Source organism: Temnothorax americanus, unplaced genomic scaffold, assembly GCF_048541705.1.
Source record: "Temnothorax americanus isolate GAGA-0224 unplaced genomic scaffold, ASM4854170v1 Scaffold169, whole genome shotgun sequence".
Taxonomy (NCBI): domain Eukaryota; kingdom Metazoa; phylum Arthropoda; class Insecta; order Hymenoptera; family Formicidae; genus Temnothorax; species Temnothorax americanus.
In genome coordinates, this window is record NW_027509306.1 from 18,129 (window position 1) to 35,000 (window position 16,872).

The following is a 16,872-nucleotide window of genomic DNA, read 5'->3' on the forward strand; positions in this document are numbered from 1 at the left end:
ATTGACTGGTTATTCCAAATTGGTAAATAATGGATCGTTTAGATTTTTTGGGCGGTTTTCGTATGATAATAAATAATATTAATGATGACTTTTTGGCTGAAAATCTTGTACCTTTGGCAAGAATTGGTGATTTGTTAGAAGACAATGGGAACGACGATGAAATAGAAAGTGAGTATTGATGATAAAGATGTGGCGTTTCTAACTTTGACGTAATCTGTAAAGATCTTGTAATTTTAAATTTATTTTTTTCTTAAGTAGTTTGTGCACTTTTATTGTATTTTATGATTGATATTTGCAGATATTGCCATTAACGCAATTGTTGAAATTGCAGAAGGTTTCGTCCAAAGAATACATAGAACATGCATAACTAATTACATTGAAAATATAGTGCCTATGTATACGGATAGAGAGTTTGTTATGCATTTTCGTTTGAAGAGAACACTTTTTATAAGTATGGTAAAGAAATTTAGCCATTGGCCATATTTTAGAAATTTAGGAGGTAAGTATTGATTTTTTTAAATTAGATATGTGTATACTAAAAATTTTTAATTTTATTTTGAATAAAGTTTGATCAATATTTTATAGGACATGGAGGATTCAAAGTAGTTTCGGCTGAGAAACATATTCTCACTTTTTGTGGTTTGCTGGCCATCAAAGTGCTAGTTTCAGAGATGTTGCTGACAGATTCGATCTCTCTCTTAGTACCCTTGAATCTGTGTTACGTAGAGTCACACAATTTTTGTATGATATGAGGAATGAAGTTATTCGGTATCCTACTGAAGTAGAGAAGCAAAGAACGCAAAGATACTATCTTGAAAGTAAAGGTTTTCCTGGAGTAATTGGTAATAATGTGATTCTCTTCGATGATATTATATTTAATTTAAGCTCACAGTTTTGTAATTCAGTATGTGTAATCCAATTACATTAATTTATTTAGTGTATTTCTTTTTTGTTGTAGGATGTATTGACGGCTCACATATCCGTATTGACAAACCTTTTGAAGATCCAGTGGCTTACATCAATAGAAAGCATTATTTTTCCGTACACATGCAAGGGACCGTTAATGAACAGAAGAAGTTCTTAGATGTATTCATTGGCTACCCTGGTTCAGTGCACGATGCAAGAGTATTTGCAAATTCCAGTTTGGCTGAAGATTTGCCAATACTTTGTGAAAGTATAAACTTATCACATTCATAATTTACTGTATTTTTGTATATAAACCAACTAGCTTTGTATTTCTTATTCAATTCAGTTAAAATCGTAAATATCTTGTAGATATGGACTGGTAATTATCTATAATTTTTGTATTTGAAAGTGTCCGGAGAAGATATATATTCACTGCCAGTATTATAAATTTGTAGTACATGTAAACTATAAATTTTCAACGCTGGCAGAGTGAATATCAAAACGCAGCCTTAGCATTAGCTGTTAATCTGAAATATACGTGCTTTTATTTCAGATGGAAGCATACTTCTTGGAGATGCTGCATACCCATGCCTTCTCCAATTAATTACTCCATATCGGGATAATGGACATTTGACGCAGGCCCAAAGAAATTTTAATCGTATACATAGTCAGTGCAGAATTTCAGTTGAGCATGGATTTGGAATACTGAAACAACGTTTTAGACAGTTATATTTTCTCAAGCTGAGAAATATGCAATTCATCGTCAAATTCATCTTCGCTTGCTGCGTTCTTCACAATTTGGCTGACTTGGATGATTTGCAACACATGGAAGAACCTGAAGTCGACAATCATGCCGATATAAATGCGCAAGTATTGTTGCATAATGTCCCAGCAGCAGATAGAGATGAAGATCCAGATGATGATCGACATGGTCGCGATCTCAGAGATGAATTATGTAGACAATTGTTTCAACGACGATTTGAATAAGAGTATCCAAATAAATTTGTTTAAATATTTTCTTCTAATATTAATATTTAAATATTATGTTTATTATTTTTTTTAAATATCGATATCGTCGTTAACATTGACATATCACATGCTGCATCGTATCAATCTGTGTCGTTCAATTAAAAAATATGTATGATGTACTTGACGTATAAAACTATCTCAAAGTGCTTTCAAATATTTATGTTGTTTTTTTTAGTTATAAAAATTAGGAAATATAATGTACAAAATGTAATAAACAAAATGTATAAATTATATTTTCAAGAATTGCAACAACAGCAACGCGTTATTTAAATTTTAGATTGTAATTATAACGATTATAACAATTAACGATTACACAAATATATTTCATTTATTAATAATTATGAATATTACAATTATATATCTTCTATTCAGCTCATTAATTAAAATAGATTAAAATTTGATATTAAATTTGATGAAATAAGTTCTCATGTAATATCATAAAAAAGACAATAAATAAAACAATTTTGTTAAAAATTTATCCATACATCAGTCTTTTATTGTCATATACGCCTATTTTTTCATACAAATAGAGAAATATAACTGCATAATGTAAATGTGAATGTCATATCAATTAAGTAAAAATATAACTAAAGTATTGTATTTAAGTAATCAGCATCATATGAAATTCTTACGTTTAAAAGAAGTCTCCATGATTGTTAATTTTGAAATATTCTCTGGACACCCGACTGACTTGAGCAATGGCTACTGTTTACACACTTCACACGCATGCGCGTGATGCGCGCATAACATAGCCTCAATTGCACCACCTTCGAAGGTGAGGCAAATAGAGCGTGCTCCTAATTGCTCCTTGGAGTGTACTCTAACGTGACGCGAACATTTAGTCGACATCTTGGTTCAGGTGACGCGAACGTATTGCTAATAGCGTTTTTTCTTGGCTGCACTATCGCCCTGCACTGCCCTGCACTACCCAATAGCGTTGCACTAATGTTGCACTAGTGTTGCACTAGTGGGCAATAGTGCAGCCAAGAAAAAACGCTATAAATAAAGCGTGCTCCTAATTGCTCCTTGGAGTATGCTCTAATGTGACGCGAACATCTAGTCGCCATCTTGGTTCAGGTGACGCGAACGTATTGGAGCGCATTGGAGTGAGAAAGAGCATGTTGGGGCATGCGACGCGAACAAACCTCGGACTATATTCTAGACGCCCTAGATGGAAGAAAAACACTATGGCGTCGATGACTACACGTAATCGTTGTATTGTCACAGTATAACCATACCCAGTAGCGACACTCAGCCGTCCGACCCGGAATAAAATTTTAGTGCGCATGTGCGAGTCCGTACATCTCACAACATGGTTGCGCCCAGTTGCGTCTCGAACATCGTAGGTAACCTCAACCTCCACAGTTTTATGACATATTTTTTATTTGAATAAATTGTGTCTTTTTATTAGTGATAAGAAAATTCCGGGTGTGACGTGCTACATTAAAATGAAGTTAATGAAGAGAGGTGGATATAGTTGTGCCATGAAGAATTGTTCAAATATTTCTGGGCGTGAATCTGGTCCCAGTTTTTTTCGTTTTCCAAAAGACCCAGATAGGTAAAAATAATTTCCATTAGCGGATTTGTTAATTGAATTATATATCAAGTGTTTTTTCATTAATATTTTATACAAAACATCTTTCAGAGCAAAATTGTGGTTGGAAAAATGTGGTCGCGAAATTAACACGTCACCAGAAAATTTATATAAAAATTACAAAGTTTGTGGTGATCATTTTAAATCGTCGATGTTTTTAAACGATTTGAAAAACAGACTTCAACCACATGCAATCCCCGAACAAATGGAAAATGATAAATCTTTTGAATTATCAAGTGAAAACAACGCAACATTTAATTTGAGTGATGATTCTGAGGAAAATACAGTAATATCAGGTAAGCAGTTTTGAACTCTGTGTGTGTGTGTGTGTGTGTGTGTGTGTGTATGGTTGGAAATATCAAAAATTTTGTGAACATAATTACTATATTTCAGTTGAGTGTGATATCATTAAATCTAACTATGATAAGCAACAATTGGAATTATTTGAAACTGGCTTTTCAGACAAAGTTGAATGTCAGTCAATATTAGGTAATAATTTTAGTTCAATATAGAATTAACTAATGCTAGTAACATGAAATTTTTGTGAATTAGAAAATAAAATTGATGTATGGTTATTATAATTTATATATTCGTTCTTTCTTTGTAATGAATGGAATATAATCATTAATTTTTTAAGTTTCATAAGTGATGTAGTATTAAATAAATTTTTAATATTTCTGCTACTCCTTTTAACATTTCTGCTACTTTTTTTTAACATTTTTACTATTTTTTATGTAAGTATTATACAGTAACAGCACATAATGATAGTGAATATTACATGTTTTCACTTATTCCAATTATTGTTTCAGTTGACATTGACATTTGGAGCACATTCTTTCTACTGAAGGATGTCCATGAGGAACAATTAATTAAAAAAAAATGGATATCTTAATATTTATATATTACTAAAATTTTCAGTAAAAATTATGAAATTTTAACGCAAGTATTCGGAATAAACATAAGTATTTTTTTAAATATTTTTATGCATTTTTTACTCAATGACAGAACAAATAAAAATATTAGCTTTTGCGCCCAATGATCTATATTCGCTTTTGAGCTCAATAATTATATATATTTTGTATACATTTTACAATTCTATTTACACAATAAGTTACGAAAAATTTTGAAATAAAATGATACAAAATACACAGAAGTATTATTTTCATTTCTTCTACTTCAAGAAATTCTTTGGATTATAATTAAAATTGCGCAAAAAATCTTTTTTGATTATATATACTCATATACATTTTTTAATTATATATGTACATTTCAATTGTAGCGCCGGTACATCTGACAATATGGCGACGTACCACGTGACTTGAGGACAACTACATCAAAGGTGCCGACACTCAGTGTCGCTACTGGGTATGGTTATACTGTGGTATTGTTGTGATATCGTGAGAGAATTCTACAGAGGCTGTGAGAAAGTGTGAGTTTGTCTATATTTTTATTTTGACTTGATAGAGATAAGATAACCAAAACTTTAAAATACCTGAAAACAATATTTCAATAAAATAAATTATAATAGTATACAACAATTTATTGATAGAGAAAATTACGAGATGTATGTATATATAGATAAATGCATGACATTGTCATTTTCATTTTTTATTAATTTTGTAATTCTTTATTTTAAATTCTAAGACACTTATTCTGTAAATGTTAACGACATCATTTCGTGCTTTGCGCAGGTATGTAACACTACAGTGCTACAGCAAAGCACGTAACAATATCGTTAATGTGTACTGGCACGTATTATGCACATAACTTTGCGGAATGGATTCCTGTCGAAATTATACTGTTTTCCCTAAAAATACAATAGAAATGTAGGAAATAACAATTCCGATCGGAATCCATTTCGAAAAGTTCCATAATACGCACCCTGAGAGAGGCTCCTAAGGCTCGTTATTTTACCGCTCGTGATTGGTTCCGCCATGGTGTTGCACGTCCAATGAAAACAAGGACCAGTCTGTCCAGACTCTTATAAAGGGAATCTAGTCCATACGGCAACGGCAATTCACTCTTCAAAAGCTGGCAGCTCTGATAAAACATAATTATCAAATTGTTCAAATTGAAACTTTACGTTTTCAGTTTCTAGGAAAGGAAATTATTACTCTGCTGAGTTTGAGCGTCCAGCATGGTAAAATAAATAAATATATAAAATTAATACATATGGATATGCAAGGTACAATTGCAGCCAAGGTAAAATAATTTCCTCGTATGTACAACTATCTCTTTATAAAATTTTGTATTAAATTATTCGAAAGATGTAGTTTTGGGAAATGTAAAAAGTTTAAAAGCGTTTTCCTGATATTACAATAAATATAAAAATAATATCTACGTAAATTTATATTAAAATAAACTATCTCTAGGTATTTTATGTATTAGCATGGACATTTGTCGCAAGCTATTATTTTGTATGGGGTAGTAACCAGCCAAGCGTAGCTGTTGTATCTGTCGATGAATCTGGTTGGAACACGGATGAAATTTTTGTAAACGAAATAACTCGTTAAGGAATGACAACAGAATGAGAAAGAACATGAAGACGTTCGAGCAACACTATATATTTTTTTACAATTGGAAATCAAATTGAATTTGACAACTTTTATGACAACTTTATTACATTTATTTCCTACCTTCAATCATGTCTACGATTGCAATAACAATTTAATTTTAATAAGAATTCTTGCACAAAATCTAATGTATAAATAAATAATATATCTCTTTGTAATTCTCAATCTTGTGTAATATACTTCATCTATATCTGCTACTTATTTTTATTCACAGACAGTATATAGATATATACATATATGAAATTAATGATTTTATTAATAACAATTTATACATATACATATATATATATATATATATATATATATATATACCCAGGGTGTACCTGAATGGTTTGTACGAACTTTGGGAATAAGTTCCAGGGCCCGTATTCCGTTTACGGCCCCAGGGACCTAAACAGAAAATGTCCTATGAACATAGGGTCGGAAATAACGCTTGCTTCTGGAGTTATGACAGTTCAAAGTTTTTTTGCAACGGAGAAATTATCATGTCAAATCGCATAGGGGCTACAAACTGTGTTTATTTACCTCGATTCCAAGAAAGCCTGCGCATGTCGCCGCACTGACTGGCGAGGGATTCAGAAAAAAAGTTAGAAGAGGAAATAAGTAAACACGTGCGTATAGGCTTTCTTGGAATCCAACGAATGCCATTTCGAGCATTTGCTGTAGCAAATGTACTGTCCTGTTATGTCTGTGACAAAACCGAGGAAATAAATAAACACAGTTTGTAAATCCTATGTGATTTGACATAATTTCTCCAGCCATTGTAGGAAAACTTCGAACCGTCGTACCTCCAGAAACAAGCGTTTCCGACCCCATGTTTATGGGACATTTTCTGCTTGTTTAGGTCCCTGGAACTTACTCCCAAAGTTTGTACAGACCATTCAGATGTATATATAGTAGACACCCTGTATATATAGGGTGAGAAAAAAGTATGGAAACCCTGACAAATTTCGAAAAACATAAGCTTTACAGAAAATTATTTCGGATAAAAGAGGGGTTTTTAAAAAGATTTATTTACTGATCTTATCAGTTTGGATTTAGATGACGTCGCCAAAATCAGGACAGGTCACCTCGAATTTTTTAAATAAGACCCCCTATATTGTAGTATATCATTTAAAAGGGCATAAAATAAGAAAAATTTTGGCATAAACAGAGGTAGATATGTTGACCCGGGAGTTATTTAGGGCCAAAAATTGGCTTTTTCGAAGTTTGACCCTAAATAACTCCTGAACGGATCAACGTATCGACCTCTGGTTTGTGCCAAAATTTTTCCTACTTTATGCCCTTCAAGATATACTACAATATGGGAGTTTTACTTTAAAATTTTTCAGGGTTTCCATATTTTTTCCTCACCCCGTGTGTGTGTATTTGTGTGTGTGTGTGTGTGTGTGTGTAAATGTATAATTCTATTATTAATTAATTAGGACATCATTTTCATGGATTGAATTTGTCTCATTCTTGCTATTCTCTTGATTATTTTGAAGCTGCGCTTGCCACATAGCATAATAAACAGTACCGTGTGAAATTAGTTCTTCGTGTTTGCCTCTTTCAATAATTTCACCATCTTTTAAGACGAGGATTTCGTCCGCATGAATTATGGTGGATAATCTATGCGCTATAATAATAGTAGTTCGTTCAGCGCATATTCTGTTTAATGCTGCTTGTATATTACGCTCTGCCTGTGTATCCAAAGCACTCGTAGCTTCATCAAGCAGTACTATTTTTGGAGCTTTTAATATTGTGCGTGCAATTGCAACGCGTTGCTTTTCACCACCGCTTAGTCTAAGTCCTCTTTCGCCAACCTAAGAAACAGAATTAAACACACAAACATATAATATTAAAAAAGTAAATACAAACATACAAACGTACAAATGTAATAAACGTTAATTTTATTTGAATTATAAATATAGATCTTTTTTTTATGGTTGGATGTCTATAAACTTATTTCAACTTGAAATATCAAAGTTTATGAGACCAGTCGATGAGAAAAATAAAAAAAGGCAGAAAAGGAGTCAGAGATTTAGCAGAATCTAAATATTACATTAAAAAGAATCGGATTCGCGCCCCTATGCAGGCCAACAATATTGACAAACCTGTGTTTCGTAACCGCTCGGAAATGTGAGAATCCTCTCGTGAATATCCGCGTATTTTGCAGCAGCAATTATATCCGCTTCTAGTGCATCAATACGACCGTATTGAATATTATATCTTATAGTGTTGTTAAACAAGACCGTATCTTGCGGTACGACACCTGTAAAATCGTACAATTTTCTCAGGATAAGCACTCATCGAATAAACGTTTAGCCTGATGGATGATTATCCATCATTATGGAAAATGCTCGATGTAAAACTACCTATGTTATTTCTGAGAGACTCCTGTTTAACAGTCTTTACATTCTGCCCGTCAATTAAAATTGCGCCCTGTTCCACATCATAAAAGCGAAATAGTAATCGCATTATAGTACTTTTCCCGGCACCGGATGGGCCAACTAACGCTATCGTTTTTCCCGCGGGTGCGACGAAGCTGACGTTTCTGAGCACGAGTTTCTTAGGAGTGTAACCAAACGATACATTCAAGAACTCCACTTGTCCACGCTTGACATCCAATAGTCCAGCTCCTGGTGCATCTATTACCTCTTGCTCTTCCCTAAGTAACTCGAACATGTTTTCCATATCGACAAAATTCTTTTGAATGGCCCTTTGGACAAAAAAAAGGTTATTTAAAGAAATAAATAAAAAATAGCTTAGACAAAGTGTGGTCAATCGATAACAAATATAAATTGTATATTTCTGTAATAACTCGTGCGTTATGTAAATAAATATATGTTTTTAATATATATAATAATATTAATAAATAAATATATACATATATATATATATATATATATATATATATATATAATATATAATATATACATTTATATATATATAATATATATATTACCTATAATATGTGCCAAACCAATTTAGTGGAACGTAAAGTTGTATTATATAACTAGCGAACAAAACATAGTCGCCAATTGTTAAACCTTGGTGGAAAACAACCTACAAGAAAATCAATTTATCATTGTACATATACATTTTGTCACTACAAGTAAACATTTTTGTTTATAACTGTTACAATATAAATTTTTATGTGAGCACTAACCATATGTAAACACAATAGTGATCCAGATAATAGACCACCGCAGACAATTATGTTTTGTAAAGTGTTTAAGATATTCAGCGTGATCATTGATTTCCATTCTTGTACTTGATAATCTAAAATTGCTTTTCTGTAGCTTTCCACTTCATATGCTTCTGCACTGTAATATTTCACCGTTTCAAAATTCAGTAAACTATCAACGCTACGTGCTTTCTGTGCGTTGTCGGCCAAATTCATACGTCTTTGAAATTTTGTACGCCATTCCGTGACCGCAATTGTGGCAGCTAGATTGATAGACAAGATGTTGATAAGGGAAAGATTTATATTAGTATTTTGCGATTCGCTGGTTCTGTGACAATAAATCTGCTCATTTTTACAATCTCAATGAGCATAAGGTTTCTAGTAGTATTATTATTACTACACATCAGTTATTATTATCTATTTCTATTATGCTTACCGATATAAAGAACCATAGTTGTAAAAACAATGAGACCGAACCATTTATTAAATGCACTGACGAAAAACAAAATGGCCACAATAATATCAATAATGGTTGGTAGAATCGAAAAGAGGATATAATTGAGTAAATTATTGATCGAGTCTGTGCCACGATCCATGATCCTTAATACTTCACCAGTTTTCCTTCCGAGATGCCAACGCAAGCTCAATCTATGTAAATGCCTTGAGAAGGGAATTATATTTGTAATTATAAAAATAAATTCTATTTTGCTTGATAGACGCTGTGAAAAACGATGTAATGACAAGTTTTTTTTTCAATGCAATCCTAATATTTAAGAGGAGCGACATAACTTTAACTTACCTGAATAATTCTACCTCCACTTCACGAGTAGTATATTGTTGAATACGGATCCATAGAAAGGATCTTAAATTATTTAACAAACCCATACCTCCTGTACCACCACCTTGCAGAAATTTGAATGCTACATATATCATTACTATATCCCACCTACAATAAGAAGTGACAATTAGCGCAATTTCTGCGAATCAATGTGAATGAATAATAAGAGACTTGATTACGTACCTAAATTCTACAGGAGAAATCGTAACGCTGTCCACAATTTTTTTATTGTAAATCGGTACATAAAGATTTATCAAACGTCCAGACAGCAGCAACACGAAGCAAAATATCACTCTCAATTGAAGCAAAAAGTCTGATTTTGGCCATAAAAACGGTCCTAAAATTTTAGTCTTGTACCACAGATTTGTCCATGTGGAAGCATTATCTGATCTCTATAAACAGTTTTGTGTAAATTAATATTTTCTTAATCGTATACTATACGTGTAGTTATATATTGCTTACTCTTTCACGATAATATTGTGATCGCATAATTGTGTCATCATTAAGTGTACGATAATCGGAGTCAAAATTGGCAATGCCGGGAGCTCGTAAACCGAGAGCGAAAATCAACAGGTTACTAACATATCGCAAAATGAATAGAGCCATTTCGATTTGATCTGTCAGGCTGCAACAAAACATTGAAATTAGATAAATTAATTTTGGAATTACTTTTTGAAAAAATTTACTTGAAAAAAAATGTTCTATCCACTTTGTAGAATCCTTTTCTTTTAATAGAGACTTACGAGTTCAAGTGGAACCACCATTCAAGTTTTCCAATATTAATTAAAACCAGATTTTCAGCAACAAATGCTAACGTCCAAAAACCTAATAGCACGAATCCATGGCCATGCGGCGGCACAGTTGGTAATAGTTTATGTCTTTCAATTTTCAGTATATAAATCGAATATGGATAAACGATTACTGTTAATACTGTTGTTAATATCTGCAAGAATATTGACATTCATGCTATTAATTATCTATAAAGCAAAAGACCCCACATATTTTAAATGTAAAAGTGATTCCGGTCAATTAGGCTGAAATTGAAATATGTTGTAGTTTAAGAGGTGTTGATCAAAAGTCTCCATGGGTACAGAGTCCAAAAATCAAAACTATAAAATATACATTGAAAGTGAATGTCATTGGAGTTTAAAAATGCCTGTTTTTGAATATATGTATTAAGTTAATAAAAAAATGTAAAAAAAAATATATATATATATATATATATATATATATATATGTGTGTGTGTGTGTGTGTGTGTGTGTGTGTGTGTGTGTAAGTATATGGGTGTACATGTATGCGTAATTTGTGTCGGGTGTAATGTTAATACTAACATTGACCAAGTGTACCACGTGGAGATTGCATGATCAGACTCACATCTCTTTGTCAGTCGTCAATTTGTCTAAAGATGTCAATTTTCTTTTACGTCACAATTATGTTTGCATTAAAAATAATTCTGAGTACAAGGAAACAATGCTTAAAATCATTAAAGATATGAGATTCCTACATCTCCTGCTCTACGTTACAGATCTCGATCTTTTTATGCTGCCAACAGTCTAAATACACATTATTTTTCGTATGTACATATATATCCACATCCACACACTTTATATGTATACATATACATATATTTTTTTTTCCAAACATTTTAATATTAACTTAATATATGTATTCAAGAACAGGCATTTTTTAAACTCCAATGGCACTCACTTTAAGCCACCGTAACTTTTAGTTTTGATTTTTAGATTCTGTTGTCCATCGACACTTTTGATCAGCATCACCTAAGCTACAACATATTTCAGTCAATTTGACCAGAACCACTTTTACATTTAAAATGTACAGGTCTTTTATCTGTTTTTTTTTTGCTCTCAAGTAAAAGAACAAATAGGAACTCTTTCTAAACTGAAAAATTTTTGTTTAAACAAATATTGTATTATAACAGGAAAAAGTTAGAAAAGTAAACAGTTGGAGTTACCCTATATACCCAGATAGCAGAGTGCGTCAAATGACGTTATAATGCCGTCAAAGTGACGTCTCTAACGATACAATCCGTCACTTTGACTGCACTATTACGCCACTTGATGCCACTCTGCTATCTGGGTAATAGAAAGTCTAACTTTACACAAAACAAACTCGTATATTATGTATAATATGATTCTCACCATATATCCATAGACCATTCCATCGTCCAAGACTGTAGCTTGTAAAATTATTCTTATTACACTTAAAACAGGGACAAGGTACAGCACAAATTTTTGTAAATTATACAGTTTGCTTCTTGGTAATATACTCTCTTCAGTTTCTGTCCCATACTTGCGATATATCCAAAGTTGGGCAGATCCAAATATAATCAAGTACAAAAAAATTATACTGGTAGAGACGGTATCCATGAAACATTTAGAAACGCCATGGTCTATCCAGATATCGTCAAAAGTTATGTTCGGTGGACAGTATCTCATGGTATCCATATTTATGGACATTTGTGTTGTTACCAATTTGAAGTACTTAATATTGTCATGTCATTCAACATCTATTTCTCCTGTACGATGATCTTTTATATAGCACAGAGTTTGATATACTTCATAGGATTTAAATTAACACATCTGAAACATAACGTTGCTTAAATTTATATTAATATATTGCTGCTGTATTATATTCAAAACATTTAATTTGTAAAATTTACAATGTTCTACATAAAAAATAAAATTACTTTTATAAATTGACTTCATGTTCCTTACCAGAGCTTCTTATAACCATTGGAAATAATAGATATTCAAATTAAGACTTGATCGAATCATATATTTATCTTAATTCCTACGTTATTACCATTTAACTGGTGCTGTACTGTCATATAGAATACTTGTCATATAGATATACGTAAAACGATCAAACATTAAACAGCATACATATATGCACAATTGTAATAAGTATTTAAAAAAAATATACAAAATTTTAAAGCTTAACAGTAACGTTGACCGCATAAAAATTTATACCGATTTATACTAATCTTTTGATACGGATTTTTTCGCGTAGAAATTGTACTGTCATTCTTTCCATGCAACTTATCTAAAGCCGGGTATAAGGTATAAATCATAGACAATAAGACAAATAGACACGGGCGGCACCGGCGGCACGGGCACGGGCCGGTATTAAGGCTGTTTTCCAGCAAGGTGACACATAATTCATGGGACGCTCGTTTCAGCGCATCGCGAGATCACGTGATTTCGATCTGACGCTAGCGTCAAGCAAAGAAAAGATTTTCTCAGCTTAAGCATGAGGGTGCCATTACATGGAGCGCGGAAACGCGGAAACGCGGAAGCGCCGGAACAGAATAGTAACTAGATTCCGCGTTTCCGCGAGTTGAGGGTGCCATTACATGGAGCGCGGAAACGCGGAAACGCGGAAACGCGGAAACGCGGAAGCGCGGAAGACAAAATTTACTAGATTTCCGTCGATCCGTTCCGTCTGTTTTGAATACCTTATATTACATGGAGCATATTTTGAGTGGAAAAGCGGAACGGAGAATTATAAAATATTAATTTTTAACGGTATTTATTGATTAAAATGCTTGTATTCAATAGATAAGCTGAAAAGATAAGCATATTAATAAAAATTGCAATGAATTAAGTAAACACCATTTTAAGAAATAAATACAAATGTCTATTTGTCACTATACTGTTCCGCTTTTCCGCGCAAATTGTGCTCCATGTAATATAAGGAGAAACAAACTCGTGGAACGAACGCGTCAAAATCTGTTGTCAACGCGGATACAGTATACTCCATCAAATTTTGGAGCTGTCTAATCACATTGAAAAAAAAGCTTTTACATACTCTTCGATTACTTTATTATTTAATAAAAGTGGTAGTATAATATTATAGATCCAAACATCATGTTGATGGTTATTATGAAGTATATCTTATGCAAGCCAGGGTACATAGGCTGCGTTAAGTACTGGCAGTGAATATCGAAACGCAGCCATGCACACGATAATAGCGGATTCCGCTTTTCCGTTCAAACGTGCGAAACTCAACTCGCGGAAACGCGGAATCTAGTTACTATTCTGTTCCGCGCTTCCGCGTTTCCGCGTTTCCGCGCTCCATGTAATGGCACCCTCAAAGCCAAAGCAGCGCGAAAACGCCGAAATTTTGACGTTGTTTTCCTTTTCATGAATTTCAATTGACGCCGGCGTCAATTGTGGTCATGCGATGACCTTCTTGCCGCTGAAAATGAGCGTCGAGCGTCAGCATGAAAAGGCACCTTTACGCGAGCGTTGTTATTTTCCTTCGCGTAAACGGGATTTTGTAGTAACTTACGATAATTTACTTTGCGTAAACGGGTAAATTATCGTAAGAGTTAATACAGAAGTAACGCTCGCGTAAACGTATAGTAGAGGTGAAAATTACAAAAGTGAATAGATTTGCTAGTATAGGATTTCGACAAATGAAATTGTAGATTCTTTAATGAATTTCTTCACTTTTGTAATTTTCACCTCGCCCCAAGATGCAGAATCGACTCCAAAAGCTATAGCCGGTATTCATAGCAGAGAAAAGATTCTCTTTCTCTCTCTCTCTCTCTCTCTCTCTCTCTCTCTCTCTCTTTTTTTCTCTCTCTCTTCTCTCTGTTCTAGAATACCGGCCTATAGGAGATCCTTCAGAGAGGGATCGGACTAATATAAGCGGGTATCGTTTTCTATTGGTCGACGACCATATTTGTTTCAAAAGTATTCAAAACCAGAAACAGAGAGAGAAAAAGCGAGCGAGTAAGAGAGATAGAGCCATACACACACGCGTGCGCGACCTCTATGAAGTTGGCCGGATTAATTGGAATCGATTGGTGGTCGTTTGGTGGTCTTTGGTAGTCTAGTCCGATCGTTTGGTGGTTAGTCGTTTTCCTGTAAAATAAAAATGAAATTTCCGGTGTGAAGTTAGCCGGACAATTTTTATTTTTCAACCAATTTAACTTTTTTATGCATTCGACGCGGAATCGTTTGGTGGTCACGAATATAGTCATTGGATATATATATATATATATATATATATATATATATATATACAATACTTGGTAAATAACAATTATAGTAATGAACGATTAACAACTGCGTGGTTCATAGATTTTATGGCACGATGGTTTCATATCATGAGCAGTAAGAATATTGGAATAGCTTTAAGTCATGAAAAGCCTGAAAAGTATAATGAAGCAATTGAATTTCTTGAAGAGGCATATTGAACTTTTCACATGTATGAAAGTAGGCAATGATGGTAGGTGGAAACCGTTTCAAACTGCGTTAATAATATCTACGAAAACGGTTATTAAATTATCAAAAGATTTATTAAGTAATGGTTTTACTTTCTTTTTAGCATCAAGATTAACACAAGACTGTTTAGAAAATTTGTTTTCGATAATTAGACTAAAAAATGTTATTCCAAACGCTCTGCAATTCAAAAATAATTTGAAACTTATTACTATTTCACAATTTATGAAACCAATTTGTAAAAGTAATTATCACGAAGACGAATCGTCAATTCTTATCGGAGTTTTTAGATATCCTTTATTAAAAAATCGCTCTGTTAACTCGCATTTTTTAACAAGTAATACTAGTAGTTTTGAGCCACTTATTTTTAATCAACGCCAAAATCTAAGCCAGACTGAATTAAATGTTTTATATCACATAGCTGGATATATCGTAGCAAATATTCATAAAAATCAAAAGGTTTGCGATGTATGTATAAATGCTACCAAATCGAATACAATAATTAATGACTCTTATACTTTATTAAGCAGAATCAAAACCAAAAAACAAAAATGCTACTTTTTTGTAAACATTGAAACATTTAAATTTTTCATCCAAATGGAAAGAATTTTTCGAATGTTCTATGAGCAAGTGCATTTGCATAAAATTAATTTGAAAAGTTTTTTTGTCACTAAATACGAAGAAATTGCATTTTCATTACCCAAATGCCACAATCTAAAAAAAAAAATTATTCTTCATTATCATGCGTTTAAACTGAAGTCTTGTTCAACGAAATTAAAATCGAATAAGAGTGCAACTTATGCCAATAAAAGTGTAGCAATGCATGAATATGTCAAATAAAATATCTTTTATTCTTTGCTTTTATTTGGTTTTGTTCTTTTATATACTTTGTTTTTATAGAAATACAATAATTGGCAGTTTTAGAATACATTCTTTCAAAAAATGTATGCATTATAAGTCATTTATATTACGCTACATTTGTTTTGAAAAGTAGAAAATAAATTAACATGGATTTATTTTGTTTCAGATGCAATCGTCTGCTGCCAATATACATCCAGCATTAAAAAAGAAATTTAAAATATAAATAAAAAATGTGACTGATCAAGTTTTTCAAGATTTTTTTTATACATTTATTATACACAACTTTTAATTTTACACGATTCAGCAATTTTCAAACACTTCATATACACATTTTTGAACATTTTTGCATTTATATATTTATTCTTTTAAGTTACATCTGTTTTTTGTCATCAATATATATTTTTTACGAATCAAATATTTTTTACAAAAGGAACTCTTGCGCACTAATTACCACTGAAAGAATTTGTTTATATTTTATTATTTGTAAATAAACTATAACTGTAAGAATTACTGTACATGATTTTCGGTATTTAAATATGAAATATTTTATTTTTCTCATTGTATAAGAATAATTCACTCATAAAAAAGTCATGTAAGGTTTCATTGTTGACATTTTTCCGCGATGCTGATTGCTTTTTTATTGCACTTATTTCGT

At 32.4% G+C, this 16,872-nt stretch overlaps 2 protein-coding genes across 4 annotated transcripts in view; one reads left to right on the forward strand and one right to left on the reverse strand.

Annotated features, from left to right (window-relative positions):
* Positions 1-3,151: 3,151 nt before the first annotated feature.
* LOC143895761 (uncharacterized) overlaps positions 3,152-16,872 on the forward strand; it is a 134,436-nt gene continuing 120,715 nt past the window's right edge. The window contains exons 1-5 of one of the 3 annotated variants that reach the window (XR_013256448.1): positions 3,152-3,277; positions 3,347-3,493; positions 3,581-3,825; positions 4,339-4,468; positions 4,809-4,907. Coding sequence is in view for 2 of the 3 variants with exons in the window: in XM_077403095.1 (XP_077259221.1) it covers positions 3,222-3,277; positions 3,347-3,493; positions 3,581-3,825; positions 3,923-4,041 (567 nt within the window). In the remaining variant the exon portion in view is untranslated. Of the gene's footprint in view, positions 3,278-3,346; positions 3,494-3,580; positions 3,826-3,922; positions 4,068-4,338; positions 4,507-4,808; positions 4,908-16,872 lie in introns of those variants that run through there. The other 2 variants (XM_077403097.1, XM_077403095.1) reach the window with 2 other exon arrangements.
* Hmt-1 (ABC transporter ATP-binding protein/permease Hmt-1) lies at positions 6,078-13,187 on the reverse strand. Its single transcript, XM_077403091.1, has 12 exons — positions 12,843-13,187; positions 12,267-12,707; positions 10,850-11,049; positions 10,569-10,731; positions 10,290-10,498; positions 10,068-10,214; positions 9,705-9,928; positions 9,251-9,531; positions 9,047-9,147; positions 8,457-8,800; positions 8,196-8,353; positions 6,078-7,904 (listed from the first exon to the last, which is right to left on the reverse strand). The coding sequence occupies exons 2-12, from the start codon at positions 12,582-12,584 to the stop codon at positions 7,515-7,517; spliced, it is 2,535 nt and encodes an 844-aa protein (XP_077259217.1). The 5' UTR covers positions 12,585-12,707; positions 12,843-13,187; the 3' UTR covers positions 6,078-7,514.